Here is a 22,678-nt window from a genome sequence, read left to right as displayed (position 1 = left end):
TATTAAGTGGCACAGTCAGGTGTTTGAATGCAGAGCTGCTTTGAACCAAAAGTTTGAGCTCAGAGGGAAGGATCTGTGAGCAGCAATGGAGCTGGGGCAAAAGGACACAACGAGATGCAGAGCTTGTTTACTCTGAGGCCCTGCTGGAGCTGCGCCCACTTCCAGGGGTTGCTGTGCCCACTTCCAGGGGTTGCTGTCTCCAAGCTGCTTTCTCCACTCAGGCAAGGCCTCCTGAAGCTCTCCCTGGAGTCCCAAACTCTCCCTACCCACCTGAGTGGGTGGGGCACTGCCAGCCCCACTGAGGGAGCTGAGCCTGGGTGAGCCCCCACACCAACTTCACTCAGACTGTGCTCCCACCACGGAGAAGGACAGCAGATGCCTTGGGGTCCTGCTGGGTGGGCACCCCTGGGCCAAGGGGCTCCGGTGTGGGAGTAATGACAGAATGACAGGCCAGTCCAAGAGGAGAGTTGAAAACAAGATTGACGTAACCCTTTATTGCAAATTCTAAAGTAAAAAGATGTACAGTACAAAGTAAAATTGAAATTTCAGACTATAAACTTCCAATCCACTTATACATTCTCATTTCTCAAGCACTTCTGCCATTTCCGCATAAACGGAACAGGGAACAAGTCGAGTGGGTGAGGGAAGGAGATACAGCAAGGGTAAAAGAATTGTGTCTAGAACAATCACAAACCCCAGAAGCAAGTGAAAGGAAAGACATTTTCTCGACCTGCTGTCCTGGTGATGAGAAGCGGGGGTGGTTGGAGCAGTGCAGTTTAAAATGGCTCTCAGAATAGCAGCATTTATGGTACCATTTCATCTTCCGGAAGTCCAAATAAATACTTTGCCCTTCCCTAGTGCCTTTGCCTCTGTATCTCAAAAAACACTTTACAAAACATTTAGTTAAAGCCTCACAACACCCCTGTGAGGTAGGTCAGTATTATTATCCCCATTTTACAGACGGGGAAACTGAGGCACAGAGAGGTTAAGTGACTTGCCCAAGGCCACACAGCGAGTCAGTGGTTGAGCTAGGGATGGAACACAGGAGTTCTGTCCCTTCTCTGGAACCACTGGACCGCGCTCCCCTTTACCTATATACATTCTTCACACACACACACACCACACGTGCACACCCGCCCACCCCACCCCACTTAGCCTCTATGTACAGCAAACAGCAGTGGGGGGCAGGGGCAGGGGGTGCCTCAGGAGCGTTTTGACAGGAAATCTTGGTGCTCTTGGAAGGGGAATCCAAGAAAGCACAATGCTGAGCCACAGCCCAGATGGCAAAACTTGGGCCCCTCCCCACCCAGACTCCCTCTTCTCTCCTGATGTCCCCCCTGGCTGGCTAGCTGCAGCCAATTCTTTAGGGGGTGGGGGTACCTGAAAATGAACGAAGCTTTTTGCAAAACTTTGGGCAACATCTGAGAAAAGAAAGAGGCATCATTACAGAAGATGCCCAGGACTCAGTCACTAAGTCACAACCGTGGCCATCTAACCTCCACAGCAGGCCTGGAGGCTGGGGGCCGAGAGGGGAGGATGGGGACTGACCTACCAGCCATCTCTCTCCAGAGCGGAGCTCCTGGAGCGGACTAGAGTGGGCACTTCAAAATCCTCCTGAGTGTTCCTGGACTGGGAGACGTGGCCTAGAGAGGGGTGTCCCCAAAGCGGGGCGGGGTGGTGCCAATGAGACCAGCCGAGTCTGCTGGTTTGTGGGTGGGGGAGATGGAGGGCAGGGCCCAGCAGTAGCTAGCAGAGTGGAGGCTGTTGGGCATTGTGCTCGCCCGAGCTATGGGGCGTTGGAATGGTCTTCTTAAAATACTGGTGAAAAAGGCAGGAGTAAGGCCAGTCCAGCTGGGTTGGCTGGCATCATCTCTGGGGGCTCTGCCGGGGGTGAGGAACAGGTATCAATGGGCCTGGAAGCAGCGGCCCAGCAGGGGGAGGAAAGCCACACGCAGTGGGTGAGTGGGGACCTGGGGAGATCAGGACTTTGCTTTTCTCTCCAATCTTGGCTTTTTAGCCAGAACTTTGCAAGAAATCCCCATTTCTCTCCCTTTCGTTCCCCTCCTTTCCCCAAATGTGCTAAAGTCCCACTTCCCAGGTATAAAAAATATTGGGAGAGTCAAGCAACAAACGCACACCAAGACAGGCTTCCCTTGTACAGTAAAAAGGGTCATTTTTATTTTGTTTCCTTTTGGCTTATAGAAGTGATGTACTTTTCATCACGTCTTGGTTAGAGCAGTGCTGGCCTCCATGCATTCACTAATACACTAGTCTTTACTATTGGTCTTTTACAAGCTTACGTTGGTTGCAGCAAAAAATGAGAGAACTCTGGGCATCGCTGTTCCAGGGGCTTTGACTGGGAGTTTCTGTTAATCTCTCCTCAGTCAACTTCTGATGCCAAGAGTGGCTCATTCAGAGGGGTGGGTCCAAGGCAGCTGACTTGGGAAGTGTCTCCTGCTCTCGCCCTCGGCTTTAAATGACGGAGTCTCCTCATCCTAAGCAACAAGGAGGTTAAAGAAAAGAAGAGGGGAAAGTGTTTTTCACACACAAACCAGCAACCATGTCAGCTGCTGCTCGGTGGCTTTGGCTCTGCGTTTTAAATTAACAGCATCACACATGTCTTTTTGCTTTTTGTCCTTTTTTTAAAGGTGGATTCTGGAGTATAAATACTGCACCAAGGACCTGGCTACAAAAAATAAATATTTATATCATATTTATATATCTATATATATATATGTGCAGTGATACTGTGGCTGCTGCTGCTTTTTGATTGGCTTTGTTAATATTTGGCAAAGCGTTGCCACTTATCCACTGGGTGAAGACGTGCGAGAACGCCTTCATGACTCTTTCAGTTCAATGCCTGTTAACTGCGGGTGTAAACTGCTGGTGATGGTGTCACTTACTACCAAAGAAGTGTGGAGCAGGGCGGGTGAGTGCGAGAGTGTGTGAACGAGTGGGTGGGTGGAGGGCCATCAGGTGGGGAGAAAGAAGGTGGGAAAAGTTTTTAGAAACAAACAACAAAAAAAGTGAAACTTCAAATAGAGTGGAGGTGGCTTCTTCCCTATGAAGCTGGCTGATGGGTGTCAGATACCAAGGCCTGTGTGTGTCACTGAGGAGACAGCCTGCTGGGTGGGGAGAGCAGGGCCTGGGGGAGGAAAAAAGGTCAGAGCTCAAAAAATCTCATTAATATGCTCTAGTAGCTTAATGACATCACTAGCACGAGCACTTGGAGGACGGAGCGGGATCTTATAGCTCTGTGGCCCATCTCAAGACCTAAGAACAAGAACAATTATGAAGTTTAGCCAAATCTTGCATAGAAGTGGTTAGAATTTATTGCACATTGGAACAAAAATATATATATTTTTTTGTTGTTTTGGAAAAGACCATTAGCAATAAAAAATTTTTTGTCTGTCTGTCTGGTTTGGGGATGTACATTGGCTGACAGCATCTAAATTCTAAGAAGAAAGAAAAGTATAAAAAATAAAAATAAACATGACAATGGCATAAGCCAGAAGCCATTTCCTATTTAATAAGTTAATACTTTGTATTTACAAAAAGGCATGCCAATAAAATAAAATGATATATTACAGTATTTATAATTCTCTTAAAAAGAATAACCACACGTCAGCTTCTGTTTTGTGCTGTTTACGATGTAGCCTGTACATGTTACTATACATTCATCCTAGCAGTTAGCAGGGTCACTGAAGAGAATGCCTTCCCAACCTGGAATCGGGTTGTAGTACAAAAAGTTCTACGGATGACGTCGCAGAAGCAGGCTTCTGAGAACTGGACAGAGTTTCTAACCGTCCAGCAAGATAGGAAGCTCTGCTTACTGACTGGCTGTGGTTTGTTCTATGCAAAACTAGTCAGGTGGACTGTGAAATTACATCCAAAGTGCTCCTACTGCAAGGCCGATTGGTGTGTCTGACTATGGGTTGTTTTTTCCCCTCTACCGTATGGTTCAGGAAGAATTCATTTTGATTTGGTTTGCATGCTGAAGTCTCTCCTCATTCTTTGAATCGACTTCCTGACACATTCACCTGCAGCATCTTAGCTCTGAAATCTAGTCATCGGATGAGAAACCCCTGGACTAAGAACTCTCTTCCTGAAAGTGGGAGATAGAACAGAAGCTATGACGCTCCCCGCCAAAGCCACCCTCCAATGACAATGTGCAGGTCGCTAAGCAGATGGCGAAACTGGCTGAAAGGGAATGTGCTGGGGAAGCTGGAAGTTCTTAAGGATTCATATTAAATCGCTTTCTCATGAGAACCAGTGCAATAAAGAAATCAAGTGGGCTGGGTTCAGAGGCGGCTCCATCTCTCCTGAGGTCCCACCAGTGATCATCGATTCTAATAAGAAATGAAAGAAACCACAGCCATAGCTCAGCGCTGCTGCCCTCACTCACCTCTGTGGGTAAAGGAAGCCCTGCATGGTGCAAGAATGTGATGCGGGCAAGAGGAACTGTGCAGCAACTGAGCTTGTGACAACACTCCATAGAAGAGAGAGGCCCGTTCGGAATATCTAAACCCCCTCCATGTGGACCCCAGCCCGGAGAAAGCCACAATGCAGAGGACATGATACGGATGAAGTGAGCACCCCTTTACCCCCAACGAAAGGTTGTTTTAAGTTCCCCAAATGACCTTCTAGAGATAACATGCTACTCTGAATAGCACTTTTATCTCTACCCCCCAAAAGTGTCAGTTCTCCAGTATGAAGGCTAAACAATCATCATAAATATTGCAAGATATAAATGAAAAAAATTTTTTTGATTTTTGTTTTTAGCCCTAAGATTTGGTTTTACAGTGACATTAATACAAGCCATTCGAGATCAAAGTTTCCCCACGTATGGGACACAGAGCAGCATTAAAGAGTTCATCTTTCAAAATGTGCAACAATGGCTGTATGTTAGAGATGTCTGTTAAACATATACACACAACGGATCCATCTGCTTGTTGGACTGGGTTTGTTTTTTTTTGTTGTTGGTGGTGGTGGTGGTCAATTGGTTGGTTATGTTTCCCTACCCAGAAGGTGTATGAAAGACTTCTAAGAATTCAGAAAGAATTGCAGCGGGCATGGAATGCTTACCATTTTTTCTCCAAATACAGTGAACGGTGCAGGGCTGGGTCCTGTCCAAAGGCTGACCCAGTGCAGGGGACAGGGTTAGTAGTGTCCTGTGGTGTATGGTTCTCATGCATGACTCCTGATCACGGCATGCCATCATGCAAATCATTTCTACGCATTGAACGAACACAATGTTTGGAATCGGCCTGAGCAAGTCCTCCTCAGCCTGAAGAAACCTGATTGTTTTCCCCCACCCATCTCCAAACCACGTGAAGCCCATGTGGAGAAGATGCGGCATTATGTCAAAGAAACTGACAAGTAAATGACATGGGCTAAATGTGAGTGTGTGTGTTTTTCCTTTTTGCTGCTTAGCTTAACTAATGTAAGAATGCAAATAGAGTTTGCATGAACAAACAAACTTTTAAAGTGATGCTTTCTGCTTCTGAGAATCAACAAAATAAAAAACAAACAAAAAAAATCCATCTGGCTGCAACGGAAATACACTGGTCCCGGCAGCCTGACCTCTGTTTTATGTATCCTGTTAGTTTTGTCCTAAGTTGCATTGACTGATGTGGAACATGCAGTAACCACCTGCCCAAGCATTAGAAAATCTGTGAGTCCAGGGAGCAGGGTCCTTTGCCCTTGGCAGGTCACTGCTCAAGATGCAACCGTGGTACGTGGTAAGCAGACTACGTTTGGTATAGATCTTCGGGATAAAGTGTCTCCACAGCTGTTCTGCATTGATAATATTCAGAAGTTTGTAAACAATCTTTCACTTGCAAGTTTTAAGTCTGTACAATGTTGAATTTTTGCTTTCCTCTAACACTTGGATTCTCTGACCTCTTTTTGTCTTTTGGCTCTTTCCCTTCGTCCTTCCTCCGCCCGTTGCTGTTTCTCTTTCTCGGGTTTAGTCACACTGTCATAGGAGGGGAGGGAGGCTGTGGATGGGGTGCTCTCTTTTTTCTCCCGGTGTGTGCCTCCATTCTCCAGCTTATTGGAAGTTGTCTTTTTGCAGATGAAGCCCCGCCTGGCTAAATGTCCCCGGTAGGCACGCTGCAGGACCACTGCTGATACCTCTTCCTGCTTGCGCCGCAGCGTGGTCGTGATTGGCTCATAAGACACTTTGGAAGGATTGGATGCCACGAACCTCTCCTCCATCTGTTGCCGAAGGATGTCCAACTCCCCACTATCTCCCAGGACCCGCTTGGTGAAGGCAAAAAGGATGTCCAAGCAGTGGATGCGATCCCCGCTGACCATTGGCAGATCCATGGCGATGAGCTCAATGGTGTTGGGCTTGGGCACGCGGAGGGGATGCTCCAGGGCATCTGCAAAGTCTGCCAGCTTACAGTACTCGATGAACTGGGTGGCATCGGGGTCGAACTTCTCCCAGATCTCATAGAAGGTCTCAAAGTCGTCCTCGCTCAGAGGGTCTGCGCTTTCCTCTGTGGCTACGCTGAAGTTTTCCAAGATGATGGCAATGTACATGTTCACCACAATCAGGAAGGAGATGATGATGTAGCTCACAAAGAAGAAGATGCCCACTGAAGGGTTCCCGCAGTCTCCTTTAAAGCCACTCCCTGGGTGTTCCTTATCCAAATTGCAGTCAGGGGGGCGGTTTAGGATGGGCAGCAGGAGGCCGTCCCAACCAGCCGACGTGGTGATCTGAAAGAGGCAGATCATGCTGTTGCCAAAGGTCTCAAAGTTGAACATGTCATCAATGCCAGCCTCGTGCTTCACGTATGCAAAATTAGACATCCCAAAGATGGAGAAGATGAACATGACCAGGAAGAGCAGAAGGCCGATGTTGAACAGAGCAGGCAAGGACATCATTAAGGCAAAGAGCAGGGTACGAATTCCCTTTGCGCCTTTGATCAGACGCAGGATGCGCCCAATACGGGCCAATCGGATGACTCGGAACAGGGTTGGGGAGACAAAGTATTTCTCAATGATATCAGCCAGGAACATTCCTAAGAAGGGGAACGGGAGATAGGTTACTGAGATTGGAAATGCCCTTTCTCTTTACTTATGTCATCTGGCACTATGGAACCCTTAACTTCAAAGGACTTTATAGAGTGAGTGCCTTACTAGTCAATCTGAACTCTCATAATAAAAAAAATTTTCTCAAAAGAAAATCACATGTTTCAAACATATAGAAAAGCAGAGAAAACAACAGCACCCAGAGACCACATCTGCTTCCACTCATCACCTCCAGAAGCACCCACTATCCTGTAGATGGCATGCATCATCTCAGTGTCTTCATAATTTTGCTATGTATGAAAAATATAGGTAGCAGCCTACAAGGTTTAAGGAATTATACTGTATCTATCTTTTTAGATCTCTAATTTCCCTTAAATTTTTTTTTCTTCTAGATCTCTAATTTGCTTTTGAAACCTAATATTATGTTTCTGAGATTGATCTTTGGTATTAAATTTGGGTTTTGTTTTTTTTTTCAGATTTGTCTGTGCATAACTTCCTGAGATGTTATGGATTCTTCTCCAAAATGCTGTCAAATTGCCACATTCACAAACAGTGAATGAGAAGTCCTGGCTCCACCCTGTGGTTGCAAAATCTTAGTCTGCTAAGGTCACCAATTCTCAGGGCATTTTCTTCCTGGCTCTAGAAAGACATTTTTGGTTTCTCATGGCCCCATGTCCCTATCCCACCAAACTAGCCTGCAAACTAAAGGGACTTCTCAGGAGTGGTTTTTAACGCACAGCTTCTAGATTTTGTGTTTAAAGTCATAAATCAGAAACCAGTATCAGCAGATAAAAATGTCAAGGCATTAATAGGATATGAAAGTAGGGGGCAAAACACACATATCAAAGGGCCTGTTTCTGTTCACATTCCTCCAGGGGCCCACCTCCACCAGACCACTTGCCTTTAAAACTACAAAGCGAAAATGGGAGGGTCGCGGAAGGAAGAGGCAATGAAACGGCTGGGAAGTGACAAAGAAGGGCGGCAGTGACACCACGTGCTCTTCCTCCAGTGTCCTCTCCTGCTTTAGAGCCCCCCATGGGATAGTGTGAGCTTCATTTAAAGAAAGAAATATCCCCCAATCCTGGGGACTCATAAACACGGGGGCAGGGAACTGCAGAAGAGTTAGTTGAAGGTTTTATGCTAGGAAAGAGTCTTAACTCTCAGAAGGGACAAGGTGCTGGAAGTGCAAACTAGGCAGACAACGTGCTGGGGTCTTGTCTGGAGCTAGAATCTCGGGAGGCATTTGAACTTTCAAGAAAATCTACCTCAGCTGGCACCCAAGAGGACTTTCTCAGCTCTCCTCTGTTTACCTCTCAATTAAGTCATAACCAGCATAATGCAGGTGATGTCTGTGTTCCATATATGATGGAGAGGAGGCTTCAGAGAGAAGACGATGCCTGAGTAAGGTTTTGTAGGACCAATGTTTTATTGTGCCAGAGAAAAGTGGGGAGAGATAGGCAGGCAGCTATCGAGGCAGTGGAGTCAACTTTTAAGAGGTTCTCTAGGAGGTGCCTACAAGACCCAGTGCTGGGCTTCCCTGGTGGATCAGACGGTAAAGAGTCTGCCTGCAACACAGGAGACCTGGTTCAATCCCTGGGTCGGGAAGATCCCCTGGAGAACGGGATGGCTACCCACTCCAGTATTCCTGCCTGGAGAATCCCATGGACAGAGGAGCCTGGTAGGCTACAATGGGTCGCAAAGAGTCGGACACAATTGAGTGACTAAAACTTTCATTTTTCACTTTCTAGGGGGTGCCAGGGTAAGTTTTACCCCAACGCCTCTTAATTTAAAAAGATTTTTTCCTACACTTTTGTTTCTGAACAAATTAATGATATTAAAAAAAAATCCCAAGCATCAAGAGAAATACTTCTTCCTACTTCTTTTCAAGTACCATCTGAAAATAGGGGGCATGGTTTGATCTGTGGGTTTTCCATCCCACTCAGTGATGGGCGGGCAGAAAAAGTTCAAGAACAGTGGTCAAGGGCAGCATCATCCAAAGTGTGTTTGGTGGGAGGTTTCGGGTGTGGAGCTGAGGCCAGGGCCGGGCTTGCTTGCTCATCAGCTGCGTGTCTCAGTAACTGCTCTGTGCCTTGGCTCCTTAGGATATTTACAGGGCTGTTTGATGACTGCATGAATTAAAACATGTAAAGCGCTTAGAATGATGACTGGCACAGAGTATATTCCATTGAAGTCTGAGAAACATTATTATTACTTGAAAACAGGGTGTTGTGATTGGATAAAGGTGGGATGGCGTTTTAAATAGAATTCTTTACCCCAAGACTTCCAAGCGCCTCCTGTGGGCTAATGTGCCCTGTGACCCTCTGAAGGGAAATGCAACGTACAGTGTTGCCCAAAGTAGTTTCATTATGGGATTCTTTGCTTGAGGAGAAATACATGAGATTACACAACACATTTTTGGACATGGTGCTCTGGAGGACAGGACTAGACAGTGGGAGGACAGTTGCCTTCTGGTGGCCACAGTCACCACCTCAGCTCTGGGACCGGTTCCCTGTCTCGGGCACTCTGGCTCGAGTTACACCCACCTGGGACCAAGGCAGTGTGGCATCATTTGAGAAGCCTGTGAGGAAGGCAGGGAAATTTTGAGGAGGGTGGTCAATAGGACAGCATTTCCACTGCCTGCCAGGACACCAGCCCTTCCAGGCCCTTTGTTGGTTAAAACAAATGCCACAAAGTCACTGTTAAAAACCAACTTTTGAATTCTGTCTCTGCCACCTCTGAGTTGAGTGACTCTGGACATCTTCACAGCAAAGATAATAAAATACCTTGATTCCTGGGCTGTCATAATGAGATAACACAAGTGAAGAAACTCTCAAACTACTCAGCACCATAAAATTGTAGTAAATGAGTGTTGGCAACAGCCGAAGTGTTGACACAGCCACCATCACCAGAATTCTCATTAACATCCAATGTAACAATCTCTTACCAGGGCTTTTTTCACGTTACACTGCTACTGATAGATTTTAAAATACAATTTTTTTTTTCCCTGTTAGAATGTAAACTCTTTGAAAGCAAGAACCAAATCTAATCGTTTCCCCCTCTTCAACCACAGAATTTGGAATCCAAGACTACCGTGAACATTCACAGACACTCGCTGACCCATGTCAGCGATGTGGGCAGCCCCACAAGATGACTGAGGGCACCGTGGGGGTAACCCTGCGGGCCCCTCGGCCGCATGTCATTCGCTGCACTCCCAGGAATCCCATCCTCAGGGTCAGCCGGGTCCCCTCCCCTGCCCCTCCTGCCCCACTCACCCACAATGGAGAGGATGACCACCACGAAGTCGAAGATGTTCCAGCCAATGGTGAAGTAGTAGTGCCGCAAGGCAAACATTTTGAGCACACACTCACAGGTGAAGAAGATGACGAAGACCAGGTTGATCCAGTAGAGGATGTTCTCCATCTGCTTGCTCTGAGTATCTGTCTCCACCATCATCGTCACCATGTTAAGGCAAATGAGCATCATGATAACAATGTCGAAGGCTTGTTGAGTGACAAAATCAAAGACGATCCCTTGGATTTTGTTCTGGGTGGGGAGGGAGGAAAGACAGAAAAGGCTTCTTGAAAACCTTCCCCAGCAGACTGTGGGAGCTGCCTCCCTGTGAATCCAAGTTCTCTCTGCTTTCTCGGTTGCAGTGCTGGCCGGCAGCAGGAAATGGACAAAGACTACTGTCAACGTTCCCTCATCAAGAGCTCTTTGAAATCACCACTCTTTTCTTTATGCCATCACATGCTTCCGTGTGCCTTCCTGCGTCTCCAGCTGTCCCTTTTTGGTCTCATTTGCCGGCCATTTCTGCTCTCCCTTCATCTCTTCTTCCTTCCCTGGAGAGCTCACCTGCCATCTTTTCCTACTGCTCACACATTACCTCTACACTTAGTTTCCCAAGCGTTTTCTCGTCCAGCTTGTAGCTTTCCTCCGAACTCCTGGGCTGTTTGCTTGGCACTGCATAAGCATCTTGAGCTCAACAAGTCCTTTCTCCCACCATCCCCCAACCTGCTCCTTTCTCACTGCGATTATTCATCCAGTATCTAAGCCAGAAATCTAAGGGTCATTCTTGCTCTTCCCTTTCCCTCATCCCTCATTCAATGCACTGCAGACCCTGTTGATTCTTCCTTGAATTCATCCACTTCATTCCATTCCTGTTGCCCTACTCTAGCCTAAGCCACCACAGTCTTCCCTCTGGACCTCTAGAAGGGTCTCCTGATTGGTCTTCCCGCTTATTCTCTTGCCCTTATCCAACACAGTCTCCACACAGTGGCAAGTGTCGATTACTTAAAAACAGAAATGGATCACATCACTCTCCTACTTAAAACCTCTCACCGGTTTCCCATCAGGCTTGCAACAAAATTCCTCTGGTTAACCTGGTTTAAAAGTGCCTACCACAGTCTGGTCTTGCTCACCTCACACCCCCCACCTCTAGTTCATCACCACCTGGCCACACTAATATTTCCCACTTTTAAGGCCTCATTTGCTTTTCCAGGATCTTGTTCCCTGGGATTCTGACTCCTTTTCATCCGCTCAAATAGACCCAACTCTGTTGGAAGAGATCCTCCACGCCAGGCTTCCATTATTTTCTATCATGGTCCTTCAGTGCATTTTTTTTTTCTCACAACATTCCACATTTTATAATTACTGTTGGTTACTTATTTATTATCTGTAGCCCCACTATACTGTAAGCTCCATGATGGTGGTGTCTAAATTTGATCACTTTTTGCATAGTGCTTGGTACACAGTAGGAGATGTGTAACTATTTGTGGAATAACTATTAACACTTCCTACCACACTGAGCATTTCTGTTAGTGGGGGAGAAAACACACGCAGGCTCCCATGTACAAAGTACTGAACAGAGCTTTAGAAATGTCAGCCCTCTTCCATTCCCTTTGGCCACACTTCTATCACACTGTGGAAACTAACATCAAAGAAATAATAGAAAACGTTCTCTTTCTTAAGAGCTCCCTGATTTTTTGGGGTACCTAGGCACTTAAGCATATGCTTCTTCTTAGGATTACTTAACTTGGTGGTTTTCAAACTGTTCTGCAGTGAGGAAGGGCTTTCCTCGCCCTCAGAAATTGGGGAGAGGAGGTCGCCAGGAATAGGGTATGTGGGGCTAAGTCAGGAAAAGGCTCTCAGACATCCATTCTTGTTTTTTGCTCTTCTCAGAAGACTGGCCCAAAACTGGGACTCCCCTTCTTGACTCAAACAAAATAGCCCCACTTTTATTTTTACAAATTAGGTTGTCAGGTACGCTTTTAAGAGTTCTGCTGTAGGTTTTTAAATTTTTATTTTAAATAAAAAGTTACTTTAAATAAAAGTTACAGAAGATGGAACTTTGAGCCTGGCTTTTGGGGGTCACATCCCACCTAGCAGGGTGTACGGCTTCAGGAACATAGCATCTCCTACTTTGAAGCAAGAGGACAATCCCCAACACAAGGGCCATGCAGAATCCCTGTCCCCAAGTCTGTTTTACAAAAGGCTCCGTTCAAGGGAGGAAATCAGGCCATCTGACTTCCCTAGTTTCACCTTCTCCTGCTCTCACAAATTATTTTCACTTTCAGGCACATCCCTGCAAAGACTTACTTGTTAAGGAGAGCATGGAGAAAATAATGACCAAATCCTATCTTGTACTTATAGGAAAGAGATCAGCTTTCACTGCACATTCTGCTGTTAATTTTTAGGTGGTCTCTTAAAACAAACATCTCTCTACCAAGGCAAGAGCCAATGTGGTCAACATGTCGATTCTCTGTTGCCATTCCCAAGGAAGGCTCCGAGAAAAGGCTGGGTGCAAATGCAAAGGTCACCCCATACCATAACCCATCCTCCCTTCTTCCTCAGATCTTTTCGTTTTTGGCCACTCCACATGACAGGGTCTTAGTTTCCTGACCAGGGACTGAACCCGTGCCCTTGAAGGTGAAAGCACAGAGTCCTAACTACTGGACCGCCAGGAAATTCCCTTCCTTAGATCTTGTGGATGGACAGCGAGGGGCGGACTGGAGGGCACAGGCCGCCCCTCATTTGCCCCCTCCTTTCTCTGCAGTAACTCCGCCGTGTCTTTCTTCATATGGAGTCTCACCTGCCCTGGGCCGGTACAGTGAACTCACCAGAGGGCGGGGGATGGGCTTCTGTGGTTTCTTTGAGCCCAGCTTTTTCATGGCATTGTAGTACTTCTTCTGTTCTTCGGTCATGAAGATGTCCTGACCTCCAAAGTAAAGGAGGGAAAAAGAGGATGCGCAATTACAACTGGCTCTTACATGCTGTAGGTGCAGCCCTGGGAACCCGGAAGGCCTTACGCCCTTCACTGTAAACCAGGGGTCACCCTCTTAAGCCAGAGGTCAGTTTAGCTAACGGCTGTCCCAGAGTGAGGAAGACCTGACAACTATTCTAATTCAAAAATATACCTGTCTTTGTTTTCAGGTTGGGATTTCTGAGACCTGCTAGGAGATGGGAAGGAAGGAAGGAAGAGAATAGACTGACAGACCCTCAGGGAAGGGTAAATTTGAGAGCTATGATTCTAAATGCATCTTCATAAATTTTGGGGGGCCTGCTTCCTAATACAATTCTTAAAAAAGACATTTTAAAATGAAAGGAAAAAAATAAATAAAATGAAAGGATTTTCAAGTTCTAGCTAGTGGCCCATTTCCGACAATATTAAAAATTTAGAAATCTTGGTGGGAGCAATTTGAGAAGTTCCTTGGAGTCTGTTGGGACAGACTTGATTTAGAAAACGAATGACAAGAGTAATCTTTTCAATTTGCTTTAGAAAAAGTAACCATCTGGGACAAGTGAGGAAGGAGCTTTCCAAGGTTGATCTCTCAAATCCCAAAGTGCTGGTGGTCCAGGGAGGAACAAAGATAATGCCAAAACGAGACAGTTTCTACTTCTAACTTAAGCTGTTCATCTGCTGCTTTCCTTCTCAGCTGTTGCTAGACCCTCTGGGACCCAACCTCCCTCTGGTGGGAGGTCAAACCCAGTAAAGAGCCTCAAGAACTGCTAGTAAATTTGGTACCAGTAAATTGCTGGTTTGGTCTAATAAGTGTGGAAAACCTCACACTGCAAAATCCAGCAGAAGACAACGAGCTGGCTGGGCCTACAGTACTGTGAGGCTGTGCCACAGTGACGTCGTGATGTGGATTCTAAAGAAAGAGAGGCCTTTTTCTCCAGACAGAGGGACAGAAGTGCCTCTCGTCTGGGTTGACCTCTGGCCACTGGCAATGCGGGGAGGAGACCTATCTTTTTCTTTTGTTGATTGAAGTTATCAATGATGACACCAATGAACAGGTTCAGGGTGAAGAAGGAGCCGAAGATGATGAAGATGACAAAGTAGATGTACATGTAGATGTTGTCCTCATACTTAGGCTGCTCATCAGGCTGTCAAAGGACAGGAGAGAAAAGAGAGTCAGCTCCTAGCTTGGGGGATCAGATAGATTTTGACACGCCAAGGCCATCAGCTACATCAACCACTTGAGCCGCTGAGCAAGCTGGGTGGCAGCCCTAGATTCTGTCTGCTTTTCCACACTGGCAGGTCCTGCCCTGAGAAGGTGTTATTCCTGCCAGGACATAGGTGGAAAATATGCAAACTGGGAGGGGAAGGAGAAGGGAGGGCTGTCTGCTCGGAGCCACACTTAGTTCAAATCAGCACTGAAGAGGAGACAGCTCCATGAGGGTCAGGTGAAAGCCAACAGCCTAACCATCTGGAGCCACTGGAAGAGAGTGATTGATAACTCACTGAGAGGGGGAAAGTGATCTATAATCAATAAGACAAGCAGTAACTGTTCTAACCCTTTCTCTCTCTCTTGACTGAGCTTCACCATGCCATGAGCTTTCTAATCATTTAAGAAGGCTGTGATCTCACCAGGTATATCCTTACCTTTCGGGAATCTACGGCTGCATACATGATGTCCATCCAGCCTTTGAAGGTTGCCTGGCAAACAGAGTCAGTCATTAGACTGTGCCTGTTAGCGGGTGGGTGGGTGGGAGTCTAGGTAGGGTCGAAAAGGCAGGCTTAGGTTCTGTGAGAACACAAGTTGGGGAGTTTGGGTGCAGCCTCAAGTGGACGCAGAAATTTTCTGTTTGTTAATACAGATCCCATGGGAGCTTTGTCTAAGTCCCTGAGTATAACATCAAAGTCTGGCAAAGGAACATGTTGACAATGGTAGTTGAGCCAACACTTTTACAAAAGGTCTTCAGAATGAGTCTAAGAAGGTTGCCTAAAGCAAGGGCAAACTCGTATTTATGAATGGCAGGGATCTACTGATGTTACTTAGAACTTACCCCTCTTTTATGAAGGAGTCATTTTTAAAACCGTGTGAAACAAGTAATGGGGGTTTGAAAAATTCATAGTTTCACTAAGAAAAAACCTCAATTAGAACTTTTCCCTCTTCAGTAACACACATTTACCCTACTGTAGTGGCAATACCGGCTTTATCCTAGGCAGCCCCTACTCAATTCTCCCATTGTGCCTAACCTGATTTTGGAAACTAATATGGGTAACCAATTTAACAGCCTCCATGTTTACCATTTAAGTAACTCAACCAGATTCTAAGTTTTCTCAGGGCCTGGGCAGTTCTTTATTCATCTGATGGCCCTGGTAATGCCCAAGCACAGTGCCTAGCATATGGTGGGGACTCAATACAACATTTGGCCAGCTAATGGGCACTGGTTTCTTGAAGCTGCTCCAATTCTGGTTCAATCTGTGGGTCCAATTTTTTGAACCGGGACAGAACAACTAAAGAGCTGTGGAATGGGATAAACCCCTGCTCATCCCATTAACTCCGCCTCCTTCTAGCTAATAGTTAAGAGTTTACTACACTCAAGGCTGAGTTGAGTGCTTCACCTGCACTATCACATTTAATCCTCCCAGAAACTATATGATGTAAAAACAGTTGTAATAGTAACAAAGAAACGTAAGAGCAAACACTATTAATTAAGCACATGCCTGCTGTGTGCCAGGCATTGTTAGGGAATGTTAATAAATCACCATGAATCCTCTTAACTACCATGCAAGGTATTACTATTCAAATTTAAGAGATGAAGAAAAAGACTCAGGGAGGTTGAGTAATTTGTCCAAGGTTACATATCCAATAAATGTCAGAGTGTGGCTCAAACCTACATCTGATTTCAAAGCCCAGGAGTTTTCATTGCATCATACTATCCTGTCAAACACTCCAGAAAATTGGCCAGAGAGAGAGAGAAAACTAGACATGATGAAATGCTTCATTTCTTGCTGTGATACATGGAGACCCTTCTCTGCAGTTGAGATGACATAGTGGCAGCATCATAGCACCACCATATTGTCATATTCTTCAGTTAACTCTGGCATAGCAGTTAATGTGGGATTGTTCTGCTCCATCAAAATTGCCCTTTTTTTCTTTTTGGTCTGTGACTTACCTATTTTCTCTTTAACTACATACTTCTGTCCTGGAGAAAGAAGGTGATCTCTCTGCAACCTTACTGTGTTGCAGAAATCCTTATTTGCTAAGCAGAACTCAACTTCTGAGCACAATGACAGATTCCCTTGACTGAGGTCTCAGAGACCTCACAGTACTCAGGAGAGGTGTCTCCCTGGATCTGCTTTGGGAAATGACAGTGACCCCTTACTTAAGAGCAACCCTGATTCTGGACATAGGGTTGAAAAAGAACGAAAGGAGATTTCTGCTAGCTGTCCAATTCTCACAGGACTGAAAACAATCTTACCACTTGAAGAAGCGCCAGATATCCTGCCCCAACATTGTCAAAGTTGATCTTCACGTTCTTCCATCTGATTTCTGTGTTGTTCCCCTCCATGAGCTTTTCGCACTCTGTTTTATTGTTGACATCTTCAATTTCAAATCGGATCTCAGAAGACTCATTAAAGCAATAGTGGTACTTTCCCGCAAACAGGTTAACTCCCATGATGCTGAAAATCAGCCAGAAGATGAGACACACCAGCAGCACATTCATGATGGAGGGGATGGCGCCCACCAAGGCATTCACCACCACCTGCGTTGGAAGGGGGAGGTCGCTGAGTGTCGGCAAGAAGTACAGGCACGCGCACTCTTTTGATTTCCAGGGCGGGAATGACACTGTATGGCTTGTTATGACTATGGAAACATTATGTTCCCTTTGGAATTAGGGTAGTCAGACAGATCCATAAACAGGACCAAAATTTTGTATTTCTCTGAAATATACTTTGGGGAATTCTAAAAATTACTTCTTTAGGGAACACAAATTCCCCTGCCCAAGTTGACCTAGGTCTTTCTCCTAGGCACCAATCTGGGACTGAAAAAATCATTTCATTGTCTAGTCTTCCTTCTTACCAACTCATGAAATATGGCCCTCACAGGACAATCTGAGTGATTTCAAGCTCGCCAGCTGCCTTTCCAGAGACATTCCCCCTCTGCAAATCAAGGTGAGATTGCTCAAAACCACAGAGAACTACCCTGAAGGGTTAGCAGTGAATCACTTGACAGTACATAAAGTCTCTTTTATGACTATGCAAGGCCAGTTATCTTACTTCAGGCAAGAGCTGAGCATGCATCATTTTGCAGGCTCAAGAAAAAAAAAAAAAAAAAAAAAAAGCTATATTCCCTCTACCAAACAGTATAAAACAAAATCTGAACAGTTGTGTTTTTCACGCAAGGTTCATTATTCTTCTTCAGTCTTTTTATCTTTCTGACTTTGCAGGCTTCTCAGTCTGAGTCGGCCCCTGCTTGGCTAATGCTGATATCTCTCTGGTCAATCCCGGGTTTGACTTGACTCTTCACAATGTACTACTGGAAAAAGGGTTTTTTGGAGAGTTTTGGGTTAGATCGTCGCTCTTGAAACCCTCCAAACTGGCTTATTGTTAAAAACCACTGACTACAGTAGACTCAGGAATGAAAAAAAAAGGAAAAGAAGTCCCATTAGGAATCTAAGTTTCTGGGTTGTTTTTAACTTTGCGTCATAACTTAGATGAGAAGAGCTAGACAGTACTTCCACTGTTGTAGTGGTTTTCACTAGACGAGTTCAAAGTGCTTACAAAAATAGCATTCAGGTAGCGGGACAGAAAACAATGCTGGCGATCATTCCTGCCCTGATTCTTACTTGCTGTTGTCTTAAGCAGGACTGCTAAGGCCCAGACAGGTGACCCTGAAATGGGAAGCATGTTTTTCTTTTCTAGCATCCTTGGAGGATAAGTGGAGTTAAAATAGAGATCCTGTATATAAACAAACTCTTCTCATGTTTTGTTAGAAGAAGGTGACAAGTATCACCACACTCCTGCACCCGTTTTTCGGTGTAGGGAAGAAGATAGGGTCCGCTGCCAACCAGCACAGGACCAAAGGGCTTAAAGGGCTGTGCTGTACAAGGAACACCAGGGGGCAGCTCTGGGCTCTAGTTTGAGCCTGAGCGGGATCCGATTTTCCTCATCTCTGTTGCGCCTTAGATTGTAATGCCACTCATTGGCACATGTGGCTGAGAAGAGCTGTCTCTTCTGTCCTCTATCAGAAAGGCAATGATACTCTGCTAAGGAGTCACTCTCCCTTAAATTAAAATATTAGTTTTGTGCTTCTCCAATTCATGTTAAGAAGGCCTTTAGACTGAGAGGCAGTTATTTCTTAATTCTTAGACCAAGAAATCTCTTTTAGATCTAACAGTTTTGTCCTTAGAATAAAATAATTATACTTGCATTCTTCATCACTTTGAACAAGGAGAGCCAGGATATCTGAAATCTGGAAACTCCCCAAGGTTATTTTTGAGAATGATACTCATATTTTGCTTATGTTACCAAATTTGTCAGGTGATCAGACTTGAATTTAACCTCTTTCTATAGCTGTTCACCCTTTGATGGGAGCACTATGAGGCAATGAAATGTGCAAAAGAACAGGCAAAAGGAGGATGACCTACAAATGAAATAATTATTTCTCAAAAGTAAGAGAGTAGGTTATGTAAAGTTTCAAAAGCTCCAGTCTGTGTGACAGCATTTTGCAGCAGAGCTTGGATGAGAGATAATGACCTTCTATTAGACCATCACAGGTCTGCAATATGGAAGTTGGTCCCCAAAGATCTGAAACCTAGAAATCTTGCTTTTTATATCAAGTCAGAATATACCTCCTCCAGGAACTCTTCTGGCTACCTTAACCCAGTCTAACCTGTCCTGCATGGTGTCTGTGTCTTACAGTCAAGTATGGGGTAATATTTACAGCAGGGAAGAATAATCAGCTACTTTCACTGTTATACTCACAGATCTGCACATAGGAATCGATACACAAAAGTATTTACTGGGTGTTCTGTGATACACAGGACATTGAAATCCCATAAAGTCCAATGTGTACTTAAAGATGTAAATGTGCTTTCACTTATAATGAAATGTACTTTCATTATAATCAAAGAAGAACTTAGCTTCATTTCATGAACAGAACAGTAGAGAGTTGATGACATTTCTAATAATTCTTCCTTGTGAACATTAGCTTAATATTCTCAGCAACCAAAGAACAAGAAAATATGCTTTCTTATTTTAACTCTTATACTACAGGTATCTATGTATAAAAGTGACAACTTAAGTTTCCAAGGATAGTTACATAATTGGATCTCCTCTTCTGCCCTCTAATAGCTCAAATTACTCTATATTGTTTTTAATTATGATGAAATTATTTTTAAAGATCAGGTATACAAATATTACTTAAAGCTAGGATCTAGCAATCTATAAAGCTACTTTTTTCAATAGAAGTTTATATTTAGCAATTGATACAAATCTCATTGATGAAAAATTCCCACGTGTACTAATTCTTTCAGCATTTTTGTCTTCTCTATAATGCCTGGAACATTAAATACTATAAATACTCATTAAATACCATAAAATCTGTCAAATAGCTTTTAACACATGGCAGAGGGAACATGGCTTTAATGGACAACTAGGTACTGACAATCAACAGAAATGCATGCATGTTTCATAGCATTACTATTGTGTGCCCTCAAAAATCTAATAGCACAGCACAGTCCTTAAATGAAGATTACTATGGAGGAGAGAAAAGCAAAGAACTACATTAAGTATTCCTTTGCCAACAGCATGAGTATTTCAGTGTTCTGGTCTTTGGTTTGAGGAAGAGTCTGAAGTCAGGGTCCCAGGACAAGCTAGGGCCTTATGTTCCCTCACAAGTGAAGGTCTGAGCCTCTCACTGGAGCAGCACAGTGACAGTTGAGTCCATCTGCGTTGATGTATTTAGTTCTTGTTTAACGTTTTCTAAGGGTAGTCTCTCAAGTGGTGGCACACCCAAGGACCCAAACCAAGAAGTAGAAAACACATCCCTGTGGAAGGGCAACGTTCAAACGCAACGTCAATCCCTGACCCTGCTTATTACTGGGGGACTTACAATAAGCTCAGGCAAATTCACTCTTCCCTTCTTGCAGGTCTTGCACAAAAGGGCTGGGGGACTGCTGCCCAGGAACGGGTCATAAGCCCTCACCTCCGGCCCAACCAGAAATGGCCATGCTGTCGATGACTGGAGTCAACCAAAGGTGGGGTCATCCGTTACCAGAACTTTCCTTACTGAATGTCTACTGTTTCAAAGCCTGATTTTGGGTTCAAACTTGCGCCTGCCCTAATTATCTCATCTCAAAAAAACCTTTGTTAATGCTTTTCAAATAAAACTTTCTATTCAAAGGTCACCCATTCCAGATCCCTGCATTCCTAAACAACTTGAAAGCTGACAAGTTTTGAAGGAATGAAACGGGGAGTCCAGGAAAGGAGAGGAAAGGGGGAGGAGCTAAAGGGAAGAGGTGTGGCCACCAGAAGGGCCCTGGTGTTCAGACTATTCACACAAGGTCCTTGTGAGTCAACTGGCCACAGCTGGTCAATGAGGGCTACCTCTGCCACTGGGTGGGACTGGCAGTAATGGGCTCCCAGACGGAGAAAGATTGTAGCAAGTGTCAACTGGGCATCTCTTTTTCAGGCTTTCTTTGGGTATCACTGGTTTCACTTTAGGAGATCTGGGACCCATCCTGGGGCATGGTGGAGGATCACAGGCTACTGAGTTGAGGCACAATGTTGCAATTATTGCCTTCAGTCAACAAAATGGATGATCAGCTCTATAACAAAACTATTGCTATTGCTAAGTCACTTCAGTCGTGTCCGACTCTGTGTGACCCCATAGACGGCAGCCCACCAGGCTCCCCTGCCCCTGGGATTCTCCAGGCAAGAACACTGGAGTGGGTTGCCATTTCCTTCTCCAATGCATGAAAGTGAAAAGTGAAAGTGAAGTCGCTCAGTCGTGTCTGACCCTCAGTGACCCCATGGACTGCAGCCTTCCAGGCTCTTCCATCCATGGGATTTTCCAGGCAAAAGTACTGGAGTGGGGTGCCATTGCCTTCTCCTAACAAAAGTAGTACAACTTATTTAAAATATTTAACTAACCTCTTCTGAAAATAGTAGGAAGGTTGGGGAGGAGGGAAGAGCATTTTAACCCTATCTTCAATGACACCAGAGCCCCCTAAAATGCTAAGCCCTCTTCAATAGACTCTCTCCCTACTTACATTTAGCCTAAGCATAACAATGACCTAATTGCACACATTCTAAAATCTTTTATCTGTGGGAGAAAGACTTAGAATCCCAACTTTTTTTCCTTAATTCAAATAAATGTATGCTGCTGTGGAACGGACCTTCCTGCAGATGGTTTCAGGTGGGCTGCAGAAAGGTTCTATTGAGTAAACCAAACTGTGACTGTGCTACAGCAGAAATGCAAACGTCTTACAGAAAGCATTTGTCTGCATAAACTAAAATAATAAAATCCCCAAGGCCAAGGGAGATGTTCATCCTCCTGGGCAGATGCGGGTGGCTTCATGAAACAGTGGCCAGGAACCCAGAGATGAGAACGGAGTGACGCAGTACTGCTCTGGTACCTAGTTTCCCTGAGCAGTCTTGCTCTGTGTGGGTCATTCCAACAGTTTAATGTTTGATCTCTGCATATTTAAAAAATATCCTCTGGTTTGCTCTCCTGCATGTATTCAACATCTGAATTAAAGTGAGTTTTCTTGGTCTCGTTAAGTATAACAGACCTCTCTGATTACCACCGGACAACTATTACCATCAACAGCCAGTTGTCCATTTGATTTTAGGAAACTGACTATGTGTGTGCTCATGCACATACATGTGCCCACACACAAAAATTTTTTAAACCAAGAGAGACAGCAAAAAGGCACCAAAAGAGGAAGGCTTATTTCTCAGTTGGCAGGGTGACAGCACCTTGCACTGTTTGGATTTGGGTGGAGTATTGCCCAAGCAGGTAACAGCTGGGGTTGAGAAATTTCAGATGAATTAGCTGATAGCCATCTATCATTGTACCTGGTTGTTGTTTTAGCAGTGTTACAACAGGGGACCAGAGAGCATGGGCAGAGGGGTAGGGGATGAGGAGGAAAGCTTTGCTATCAGACAGAGGCTGCCAGTCCTTATGGGACTGGGCTGAGAACAACAAGGTGCAATAAGAGGAATCAGAATAGAAAGAAAAGCATTTCTTTTCCCAGGGTCATGCCAAATTCTGTTCCGTCCCCATTTCCAGGCCTACCGTCCCAGCTTCCAGCCCCTTCTCAGCTGCTTTCTCAGCGACTCCAAGGCCACGGTCCCCACCTGGCCCACACCCCTATCCAGCACTCTCCCTGTCTGTGGCCTCTGCTT

General features: G+C 45.1%; 1 protein-coding gene across 7 annotated transcripts in view; it reads right to left on the bottom strand.

Annotated features, from left to right (window-relative positions):
• Positions 1–462: 462 nt before the first annotated feature.
• Positions 463–22,678, bottom strand: part of SCN8A (sodium voltage-gated channel alpha subunit 8) — a 197,048-nt gene continuing 174,832 nt past the window's right edge. For all 7 annotated transcript variants that reach the window (XM_027542915.1, XM_027542916.1, XM_027542918.1 and 4 more), the window contains 6 exons: positions 16,747–17,031; positions 14,921–14,974; positions 14,284–14,421; positions 13,155–13,259; positions 10,311–10,581; positions 463–7,028 (listed from right to left, as the gene is read on the bottom strand). In XM_027542915.1, coding sequence (XP_027398716.1) covers positions 5,881–7,028; positions 10,311–10,581; positions 13,155–13,259; positions 14,284–14,421; positions 14,921–14,974; positions 16,747–17,031 — 2,001 coding nt within the window. In that variant the 3' untranslated portion in view covers positions 463–5,880. The remainder of the gene's footprint in view (positions 7,029–10,310; positions 10,582–13,154; positions 13,260–14,283; positions 14,422–14,920; positions 14,975–16,746; positions 17,032–22,678) is intronic.

The sequence above is a fragment of the Bos indicus x Bos taurus genome, chromosome 5 (genome assembly GCF_003369695.1).
Source record: "Bos indicus x Bos taurus breed Angus x Brahman F1 hybrid chromosome 5, Bos_hybrid_MaternalHap_v2.0, whole genome shotgun sequence".
NCBI classification, from domain to species: Eukaryota; Metazoa; Chordata; class Mammalia; order Artiodactyla; family Bovidae; genus Bos; species Bos indicus x Bos taurus.
Note: the sequence above shows the minus strand (reverse complement) of the source record. Positions and strands in the feature narration are given on the sequence as shown.